General features: G+C 38.6%; 2 protein-coding genes across 7 annotated transcripts in view; both read left to right on the plus strand.

Moving 5' to 3' along the window:
* The window catches only part of st3gal5 (ST3 beta-galactoside alpha-2,3-sialyltransferase 5), a 35106-nt gene extending 25712 nt beyond the window's left edge, over positions 1-9394 (plus strand). The window contains exons 9-10 of one of the 2 annotated variants that reach the window (XM_032528095.1): positions 2914-2969; positions 9384-9394. Coding sequence is in view for 1 of the 2 variants with exons in the window: in XM_032528094.1 (XP_032383985.1) it covers positions 3203-3230 (28 nt within the window). In the remaining variant the exon portion in view is untranslated. Of the gene's footprint in view, positions 1-2913; positions 2970-3202; positions 3993-9383 lie in introns of those variants that run through there. The other variant, XM_032528094.1, reaches the window with a different exon arrangement.
* The window catches only part of LOC116696870 (long-chain-fatty-acid--CoA ligase 1), a 27316-nt gene continuing 21633 nt past the window's right edge, over positions 5417-11099 (plus strand). For 3 of the 5 annotated variants that reach the window (XM_032528093.1, XM_032528089.1, XM_032528091.1), the window contains exon 1: positions 5417-5476. The gene's annotated coding sequence lies outside the window, so the exon portion shown is untranslated. Of the gene's footprint in view, positions 5477-9016; positions 9177-11099 lie in introns of those variants that run through there. The other 2 variants (XM_032528090.1, XM_032528092.1) reach the window with 2 other exon arrangements.

Consider the following 11099-nt stretch of genomic DNA (forward strand, 5'->3'; position numbering starts at 1 on the left):
ACTCAGAAAAGCAACGGGGAGACCAAAGGACTCCCAAATGTGTGAGAAGCGAGAAAGAAAACAAATAACAAACAGGTGAGGGGGAAAAAAATACAGCAATAAATCTAGTCTGACATATGTAATATTCAGTGTTGGGGAGTAACGGAATACATGTATTAATACGTGTTCAGATTACAAATAATGAGTAACTGTATTCCATTACAGTTACAATTTAAACAGTTGAAATCATCGGACTACATGACGATACGTCTCTGTTTCACAAGTTTATTAACTATCTAAATAAATCAAGGCAATTTCATGCTTTTTCCAGAAGAGCTCCAAATATGAAAATGAAAAAGGGGCTTTTTTGCGTGATCCCTGATAGAGGTGGAGATGGAGCCGCAACCGGCACACACAGCCAGGGAAGGACTGTGTTTCTGTCTTGGAAATTAAAAACAGCATTTTAGAGCCCGACCAATATATCGGCTGGCCGATATTGGACATATCCCGGACTATAAGAATCAGCATTTATAATGGCTGATTAAAAATAAAAAAAATAAAAAAATCATCATTCAACAGAATCTTTAATAATGACAAATGATTCTGCTAAATGAAAATTAAAAAATGTAAAATAAAAACAAACGGCCAACCATGTTATGAGTGTTGGCGTCACATAGCTTGTACCTATTTAATTATCTATTTGTATAGCTTTACTTTGCATATTCATATGCATTTTACAAAATATTATGAATAATCTATGATGTATTAAAGTGGCTAAAGAGAAGACTTTATTGATCTGGTAGTAAAATTCACACGCTAGCTGCCAAGTCAAACTTCCGGTGTTATTTTGGTGAAAGTAATGCAAAAGTAGTTTAACGTATTACAATTTAGAGACAGTAATATAACTAACTAGTCAAAATGACAGTAACTAGTAATCTATAATATATTACATTTGGGAAGTAACTTGCCCAACACTGGTAAGGAGAGACAAGAAGACATTGATTGAGGATTTAGCACAGGCAGAAAAAGAAGAATCGGCAGGAAAGAACAACCTGAACCTGAAAAATGTCCCATCTGACTAGAGAGATGGCCACATACTGAAAATGTCCAAGGAAGGAGACGTCCGGGAGTGCAAAAACTACAAAGGAGTAATGCTCCTGGGAAGGTGCACAACCGCATCCTGCTCGAGAGGCTCCAGAAGGGGGTCGATGACAAACTGAGGGAAAACCAGGAACAACAGAACCTGTGGAGACCACATTTCCGCCCTTAAGATCATTACTGAACAGTCCATGGAATGGAACGTGTCTGTTTATGTGAGCCAACAAAGATCAACATCATAAAAAGCATCTACCAAGGGAAGAGATGTCATGTCTTCCATGAAGGATGTATATCTGAGGGATTCGAGGTCCCGACTTACTGCATAGACTGGGTGATGAAGGAAACGACAGACGAACCGGCATACAGTGGAGCTTGACCGAGCAGCTGGAGGATCTTGATTTTTGCCAATGATTTGGCACTACTGGCCCACATACCTACTAATGCAGAAAAAATCAGGAATACTGGAGGACTCAAAATAAACTCATCAGAAACTTAAGTATTGCATATCAGCAGCAGGAACAAATGCAAATGGACTGTATTTATATTGCACTTTTCTAATCTTAATGACTACTCAAAGCACTTTTACGTAGTACAGGAACCATTCTGTATAAGATGCCACCTGCTCATCAGATGAATATTCACACACATTTACACGCCGATGGCCCGGCATCTGAGTTACAGCCGCTGTCAAAACACCCCTAATCAGGGACCAATATGCACTAGAGGATGTAAACAGCCTTGCATACCTTGGTAGCATCATTTCAGTGGAAGGTGGCACAGAGGACGATGTCCAAGCCAGGGTCGGGAAAAGCAAGGACAACATTCGACATGTAAAACAACATCTGGAAGGCAAAAAAACCTGTCACTCAAGACCAAAGTGTGAATCTTCAACTCAAACAAAGACCACTCTACTTTATGGCACAGAAAACTGGAGAATTACCACCCCACCATACTCAATAAGTTGCAGACCTCCACCCATCGGTGCCTCAGACACCTCCTGGGAATATAGAGGCCCAACACCATCTCTAATGCCAACCTGTGGGAACTCACCAAACAAGACCCAATAGAAATGCAACTCCAGAGGAGGAAACAGAAGTGGATAGGGTCACACACTCAGAAAGAAATCAATCACTAAACAGGCGCTGACGTGGAACCCACAGGGCAGGAGGAGGAGAGAAGACCAAGAACCACCTGGAGAAGAACCACAGACTAGGAGATGAAGAAAGAAGGGCTGATGTGGCAACATCTGGAGCGGAGGGCCCAATATCGGAGAGGATGGAAGAGCTTTGTTGAAAGCCTACGTTCCTATAAGAATTTAAAGGCCTAACCAACCATGTTCTGATTTCCTAGCCCCAGAGCCGTTAAAAGACTAACTTGCCCCGTTTGACATGCTAGCTAGCGTTAGCTACAATTAGCTCGTGGTAGCAATACTGCGGTTAGATTTTTGTAGTATGCTACCCAGTTTGGGACTACAAATACAAAAAAATATGTGCTTGTTCATGTACACATTCATGCCAGTTAGAACAGAAGAAAACACTAGAATAAGCAGTATTTGATGGTCGCATTCCTAACACAATAAATTGCAATTTAATGTGGAAGTATCCAGAATACGTTACTCAGAATGACTAACGGAATACGTTACAAATGACATTGTTGGGCATGTATTCTGTAACAAAATACATTTTGAAAGTTTTCTTCCAAGCACTGGTAATGTTTGTCACAACGGACTTTTTGAAGAACGAGGGACATTAAAGCGCACACAAAAGTAACTCTGGTAACAAATGGGCCAATGGTACTGCTTTACAGTTCTGTCAGATATTGCTTTGTCGTCTTGTAGCAGCAATTTTACCAATAGACTTTCTAAACCGACTAATGCTTCTATAAAGGTGTGTGTGGGTGTGGGTGTGGGTGTGGGTGTGGGGGTGTGTGTGTGGGTGTGTGGGGGTGTGGGTGTGGTCAATGATTTTAAGTTGTATGAGCTATCAGGTATTTTAAACATCAGCAATTCTAGGCCTTGGGTTTAATAGTATTAATGCACAGATAGGTCCCACATTTGAATTTAGAACTGCTTCAATTGGTAATACAATATTGTGTTATTGGTGTCATTTATTCTCCATATACAAAACATATCTCTGAAAAGACATCCCTGGTAAGCAGACTCTACTGTATCAAACCTCTTTTTCCACTGCTTATAAAGACATTTTGTCCACTTCCAAATGAAATGTCAACACTGGAAAACAAATGGATCTGGATTTAAAGTTGGAGGAATGTGAGAAAATGAATAACACGTGGATTGGTCTGCAAGATGTTTTAAGGACGTTTCCAAAGCAGCTGTCAAATACATAAAGTCAATGAAAAAGTATTCCTTTACACTTTTAATTTTAGCTTTTTAAATGTGTTCTATGTTCTCCACAGAATGTGGCATATCAATGTCCCTGTCATTTTGTTCTGCTGATTCACAAGAGCTCTGATTTATATTTTGCACAACTTGTTTATTCTGCAGTTCTCAAATGGTTAGTCTGTGTTGAGCTAAAGCTTTAAACTCGATCAATTTCAGTTCACAACATATGATTCTTCCAGATAGTCACATCGCTGTCATATTTAAATGTGAAATGCACACTGTTACAAGCAATTTAGGACTTCAGAATAACTGATGTGGGTCCAAGAAAGGATGAAGATGAAGTTTTATGATTAGTTTGTAGATTAGCTGTCTGAATTCATTGTACTCTTGTTAAACTATGTAATTGTGAAAATGTAGGGTACATATTGGTGTAAATAAATACAAACAGTAATTGAGTGATTTATTTGCATGTGAAATGATTATTCATTAATCATTTCAAATCATTTGTTAATTGTCTTTTAACAATTAAGATTTAAAGTGCATACCTGCCCAGGGACTACAGGTGGAAATCGGCAATTGTTGCTGTAACCTGGCTCAAGACATATTCGCTTGTATTACAAGTTTAATGTTTATTTGTGCGTGGTCCCTGTCTCAAATAAATACATTTATATTCTTTTTTATTCTACATGTCCCCTTTATGTCCACTAATGTTGTTTTAGGCACTGCACATTGCTCCTTAGTATCAAGTAACAAAAAAAATACCTGGTCATTCAATACCAAATTTTAATACCCAGGAAATCTCATCAGCGTCAGTGAATCAATAAGCATGCAGCATAATTCTACTATGATGTAATAATGCTGCTGATTGGCTGGCTGACATTACACGTTGTAGAGACACGCAGGAAAAACTGAGAGACGGGGCTCACGTAATAGGAGCTCAAAAATAAACTATGTGACGTAATGTTTTAATTTCTTTGGGTTAAAATCGATTTTTATCAAAATGATATTATTCAGGAACTGGAATCGAAGTCACGATATTTGCATCGGTACGATTCCTGGCCCTATCCGCAAATGACATCAGCAGTCAGGGAAACAGCTGCTATAGCTGTCATCCAGCAGGTGGAAGGCTTTACACTGAAGAAGCAGAAGTTATGTGGTGTGTGTGTAGTGTGCGTAGCCCAGGATATTACTAGCAACTTCAAATCAAAGACACACTCTCAAGAGGCAAGATGAAATAGCTCATTGACTTTAATTTTTATTTATGGTGTCAAATTATAACGGACGGGACACTTGTCAGTTAGAGCAAAGACCTTAATAACCTCTTGGTTAGAGTAGGTATAGACCAAACTGTAATTTACAGAGACCCAACAATTTCCCCAAGAACACACATTTGGTGTGACAGCGGCGAGGAAACACTTATAATAATGGTATATAATAATAGTATATTATAATATACTGCACGTTGTGCAAGTTATAACCACTCTGACTAGACTATGACAAGGCTTGTGACTGAGATAGAGCCAAGAAAGTGCAGACCAGATGAAAATTGTGTCCTAAATTCGCTGATTGAACAACAACATGAATTGTATAATGTCATGCGGTCATACATAGGATAGATGAAGTGTCAGTGAATTTTTAGCTTGAGCTATAATTACATTTAGACAACAATTAGGAAATCAATGTCCGATCAATTGAGAATGGCGCAAAGCCAAGCCACTCACAACATTGTCCTATCATGACCTCTTTCGTGCCCTGCGCTTATGTTATGACCGGAAATTGAGCAGTTTGCCTTCAAAATGCAGTGTAAAAAAAAACATATCAAAAGACAATCTGGGAAGACCAAAGTTCTTTATGTTACTTTAGACTCTTCATTATAAAATATTTTATGCACTTACACTATTTTAATGCTTGTCTTTTTTTAATTTTTTTACTCAAGAAAGTTGTGTAAATGTAATAGATTTTATTTTGAAACCTTTGTCCGGAAGTTACAGTTTTTAATACTACAATTGAGCGCGTGGTCAGCAACGAGAAGACGTCGGGGACGTCTGCTGCTAACAGGTGGGAAGCGTGGATGGTGGGAAATACTTCAAATTGAGCTAGATATTGTTGGTTTATTAATATTGACCCAAAAGAATAGTTTGTTAAGTTGTTATACCACATGGTTAGCAAAAATGTACAAACGTAGCATATGAACTATACAGTGAAAATGCAGTGGTATTGAAAGATAGTTCATGTGTCTTCTTGTTCGTGGGAAAACATGAATAATAACGTTACGCGTGACAGAAAAACCTACGACATTTTCTTAATTGTTTTGCCCATTGCATTTCTTTTAATTCGGCGTTAAAATATATCAAAAATGTTTAGCTAATACTGTGCACAGTAATTACCCGTACCCACCGTCTTCTTTCATTATACGTTAACGTCATGGAGTCTGCTCCTTTAACCAGTTAGTAGTTCGCTAATAGTTAAATGGCCATGTAACGTTATGTCAAAGAGACTTCAGGCACATTTAAATGATTCTGTACGAGTGCCTTTCCTTTTCAAACACTTTAATGGAGTTTTACATTTCTTTCTCTTTGTAGCGGTTGTTACGCTGTGGTAAACGTTGACAAAGGGGAGAATGTATAGTTTTGTGTTCCAAGGGTTAGCTACTAGTCGACCTACAGTGTTCAATGTCCAATCGAGTTAAATGGAGCATTGAGGTTATTGTAAAGTTCAAAGTCCAACGGTAGTAATATAGATATATAAGATAACGACCGGTTTTGGACCTGCCTTCGGGTGGCTGGTTTCTTTTTGTGTATAGCATATAGGAAATATTTAATAGTAATAATAATAATGATAGTCTGTAGAAACGTTATTATGCATTGCATACATTTGGCAGATGGACACTAAGAAAGTGATTACAGGGATCTAGTGGCACCATGACATGACACACTAAAGGTTTTGAGGTGAAAGGTGACTTGTCTCTCATTGGCTGACAGCCACGAACCCACCCTACGTTCATTGGTTTCTTGGTATGCAGCCCCCTCCTCCATAATACAGCTCTACTCTGCTTTATCTGTCTCTGGTGGCGCTCGTTATGCACGCCGGTACGGTCAGGCGGAATCCTAAAATAAGATGTGTGTTGGATGGACCTGTAGAACCTATCTGGGAAATGATGGGGTATTAAGCTATCTTGACCTCCAGTTCATACCATGGTGTACATGGAAATGTGTAGCATGGAGTTACTGAGTCCGCACACCTGAGCAAGTTTTGTATAAGAATATCTCAAGTAAAATATAAGTACCTCAAAATTGTACTTGGTAGGTACTTTATTTTGGCGTCATTGGGAATAAATTAATGTTTCAGCATGTTGTAATTCAATTGGTCTGAGAGGAAACTAGACTCCCCTTGGCTGTTTCCAGGATTTAGATAGATCCTTCCTGAGGGAGACTCTGGCCAATCACTGGTCAATTCAGAGAGAAAGAGAGTGTTTTTTTTCCCATTTTAAATAGATAAATATATATATGCCTTTTAAATACACCCTGAAATAATTAAACAAGGGTATACATACATATACATATGCATATATATGAATAAAAGTACATATAGCTATATAAATTAGTCAATATGGGTCCATATATTGTTTTTTTTTATAACAACAATAAATAAAGGGAAATAAATAAATGCAACATAATGAAATAAAAGTTTCCTGAAATAAATATTGGCTTTGGCCAATATATTCTGATAGGACATGGGGAGACAGTAATAAGCCTAAAGGAAAAATAAAACAGCTGAGACAATTCCAGGAGAATTTCTTTTTTTTACTTAAAGTAATGACTAAAGGTTGACCAAACTGTAATGACTTTTCCTCAACTAACACTGGACTTCATGTTCTGAGTTGTCTATTTTGGTATTTCCAGTGTTAGAAGAAGTACTATTAAAAACTATTAACTATAAATAGCAGGCTAAACCTATTAATACCACACAGTGAAAGTCCTGCATTTGGGTTGAGTGGTCTGAAGAGTGAAAGAGAAGCGCATTATCAGCACAGTGTAGCTAAATGGATTTGATGTCTGTTTAAGGTGGAGTTTTCAACTCTAATATCATGCTGGGTAGTTTAATGAATGGAAATGCTTCATGTTGTAAATGTAATATTTTGTGGGTAAAATCTAAGTGCAACCTAACCAGTAATATTTCTCTATCAGGTAAATGTAGTACAATCTCACGGTATTCTTGACCAAATACCTCAATGTCGTTATTGCGATGATATTGTGTGGTTGACTATTGGTGCTTTAACAAAATGTCATTTACACAATGAGATTTTTGATAAATATTCTCCAGGAATGATTTAATGGCTTAGTGGGTAAAGATAAATAATAGAACCGTAGAACAGAACATAGTGGTAAGTTCAGAAAATGACATCACTTTACTGTAATGCAGCCTGTACAACCAGATAAAGATAACACCATATTAAAATAAATCCAAAATCTAAGACGCTATCTAGTCTCATATCGCGATATCAATACAACATCGATATACAGTATTTCCAAGCCCTAGTAATATGTAGGGTTGCGTTGGGGCCTTCTGTGAGTTATTTTGGGGTACAATGGTTCTGGAGAAAGCTACAAGCAGCAATACCACAGGCCAAGCAATTGGCCCGTTTGGAACAACAGGCACTGCACTAGTTGTTTTCAGAGTGAAGCGTTCAGCTTGCAGCTTTTGCGTTGCTGATTGTTTCCCGTTTTTTTGCAAAAGCGCAACTTAAAAAGAAAACAAATGGCCAATGTCTAAACTATGTGCAGGCAAGTGATATTTAAATAAACTACTGTTGTACTTGCAAACTTTACAATGCCTCGTTTTATGAGTACATGACCTATTTGTACTACTGTAGAAGTTTTTACAGTGTGGTAATTTACGAGCTACACACTTGGTTTCAATAGGGTTAGGCTTTTGAAAAATGTCCTATTAAAAAATAAATAATAAACTGTATTTAGTTTATTTCGGGACCATTTAAGGATCAAACAACTAGGCTACTTAATGGAGTCTAAACACAGACCCAGTATGTAAGAATAAACAGCATATGCCACAGCTCAATCAATTAATAGAACAGCTTCCTCTCTATTGTGCAGTTTCTCCTTTGATCAGCGTTTATCTCACTTTCTCTAATCAGGTCAGCTGCCCACACCAGGGTCGCAGGTCTCTGGGGGAAAGGTGACGGGACCAAGCAACTGCTTGAACCTACAGGCTTGGCTTTTGCAAGGCACTTAGTTAGGGCAGTCACATTCTATTCATGGTGCTACAGTAAGACAGATGATCCAGTTGAGTAAGATAAACGCGGTGTGTTGATGCACAATGCAGTATTGTGGAATAAAATATGCAATTAATTCGGTTGTATTTGTAACAGCAAATCAGAAAAATCCCCAACTCAATGATTTGGTCTCCCAGCTGTTACTATCTCTCATTGATCTCGTCTATGGATAAGTTCATTATTGTGCACATTCAGTCTTTGAGTCAATCAGATCGACCGTCTCGCCCCAGTCAGCCAACCAGAGCCCCCCCTGGAGCCAGGATGACCTTTGATTGGTAGATTAGCTGAGGTTACACATCACCTTGGAACAGAATCTGTGCCTGTGCAGAATCAGGGTTCGGTACCAGTCGTATATCCCGGTCTCCTCCTCCGCCCCGGGAGAGCAGAGCGTGCCGGTTGCCGTAGCAGCAGTAACAACAGCATTCCCAGGGTCGCTGTCGCAGCCACTGTCTCTGCTTGCTGTTACAGGTGAGTGGGGAAGACGTTCAACAGGGATAAAGTGGTACTCTGGCATATAAATAGCTCTGCATTGTGCTTGTAGAGGATGGAAACAACGGGGTTGCCTTGCCATCTGTCTGTGTGTTGTTATTGAAGCCTATCGATACCAGGCGTAGTCTTATACAGGTTTTTTTTCCATTTTAGAGGTGGCACAGTTACTTGTCCGTAACTTTTGAGGCATATGGTAAACTTGATAGTTATAAGTATCTCAGTGACTGTGGATTTGTGTTGAACGTCTTAAATTCTATGCCGTGAAACACAGCGCCTATGATTTGTATTGTATGTGTTGTATGGAAGGTATGGGTTGTTTTCACTTGCAGCCATTTGAAAGTGAATTGAAAGCAATCCCCACACTTGATAATAATAATAATAATAATAATCTTTATTTGTAGAGCACTTTTCAAAACCAAGTTACAAAGTGCTTTAACAAGTACAACAAATACAAAAGCATAGAACATTAAAGACTGAAATACAGTTAAATATAAAATTTGTAAAATACAATGAATAAGAGGGGGAAAAATAAAGTCAAATAAGATGGGAAAGGCTCTCCTATAAAAGTATGTTTTAGAAGCGACTTAAAAGAGTTCACTGACTCAGCTGACTGATTTCCTCGGGCAGGCTGTTCCAGAGCCTCGGGGCCCTGACAGCAAACGCTCTGTCCCCTTTAGTTTTCATCGTAGACTTGGAACAGATAGCAGACCTCTGCCCGAGGATCTCAAGGTGCGTGCTGGTGTATATACACTGCTGTTACAGCAATGATGTTGCTGCTGCTGTCTAATGCCTCACACTTGAGGCATTAGAATCTAGAAAAGGGTATCTTATTGGAATGCTACCTGTATCATGATCACGAAAAACGCAGCATGGAGAAAAAAAGGAAGAACTTAAAGCGGGACCTTTTAACTTCTGAAAGAAGTAATAACACAATTTTCCCTTCACAAGTGGACATTTTTAATTTATAAGCTAAAACATCCGTGGGTTTCGCTGCTCCAGTCTTCATCGGTCCGGTTCGTCCAGTAGGGGTGGGGGAAGAAATTAATACAGCATAGTGTCAAAATATTTTCCACGATAGACAGACGCCAAGTATCGATCTATTATGATATACGTTTTGGTCAGTTTGTCTGCTTGACAATCCCATTTTGCAGCAATAAAATTGAGTGAGAATAACAAATAAGGGTATCTTTTTAGATACTAACAGATGTTAACTTTCGAAATTGGGAAACATTTGAAGTTAGGATAATAATTAGCAATATATCCCCAAATATTGCAACTGTTTAAAATCACAATAATATCGTATTGTGACATAAGTATGGTGATGATGTTGTATTGTGAGGCCTCTGGTGGTCCCATAATTGTCACTTGTGTCAACAGTGGCTGCTGTTATGTAAAAGTTAAATTGGCTCATTTGAATGCCAATAATTAAAATTGAATCCATATTTAAATGGGAAATAAAACATTTTTTAAAGGCAAAATGCCTCAGAGATGTTAGGCTACATGATGTGTAACCAAACAAATAATACTGAAGCACCACAATCCTCTCTTAATCAACCTACATCATTGCTAACAATTGACAGTGTAAACCCAGACAGCTTGTGAGAGTCGAGTGATCCCACAATGCTTCTCACATGCATTCATCATGCTCCCTTGTGGCCGTTGGATCTGTTTGCTAATGGGCGACTGATTAATTAGATTTTCTAAGCGTTGGTGCTTAAGCAAGGCCGTCGGGACAACTTGTCTTGATGTGATCAGGGTTTTGCTTCCGTTTGTTTTGTTGTCTTGGGATCTGGGCCTAAGGTCATCGCCTCCACATGGAACTGGACCTGTCCCGGTTGTCACCTAAAGACCAGACTCTGTTGTTTCTAATCTGTTTATTCTTAAACACCTCGTGTGTGTGTG

The sequence above is a fragment of the Etheostoma spectabile genome, chromosome 10 (genome assembly GCF_008692095.1).
Source record: "Etheostoma spectabile isolate EspeVRDwgs_2016 chromosome 10, UIUC_Espe_1.0, whole genome shotgun sequence".
Lineage (NCBI taxonomy): Eukaryota > Metazoa > Chordata > Actinopteri > Perciformes > Percidae > Etheostoma > Etheostoma spectabile.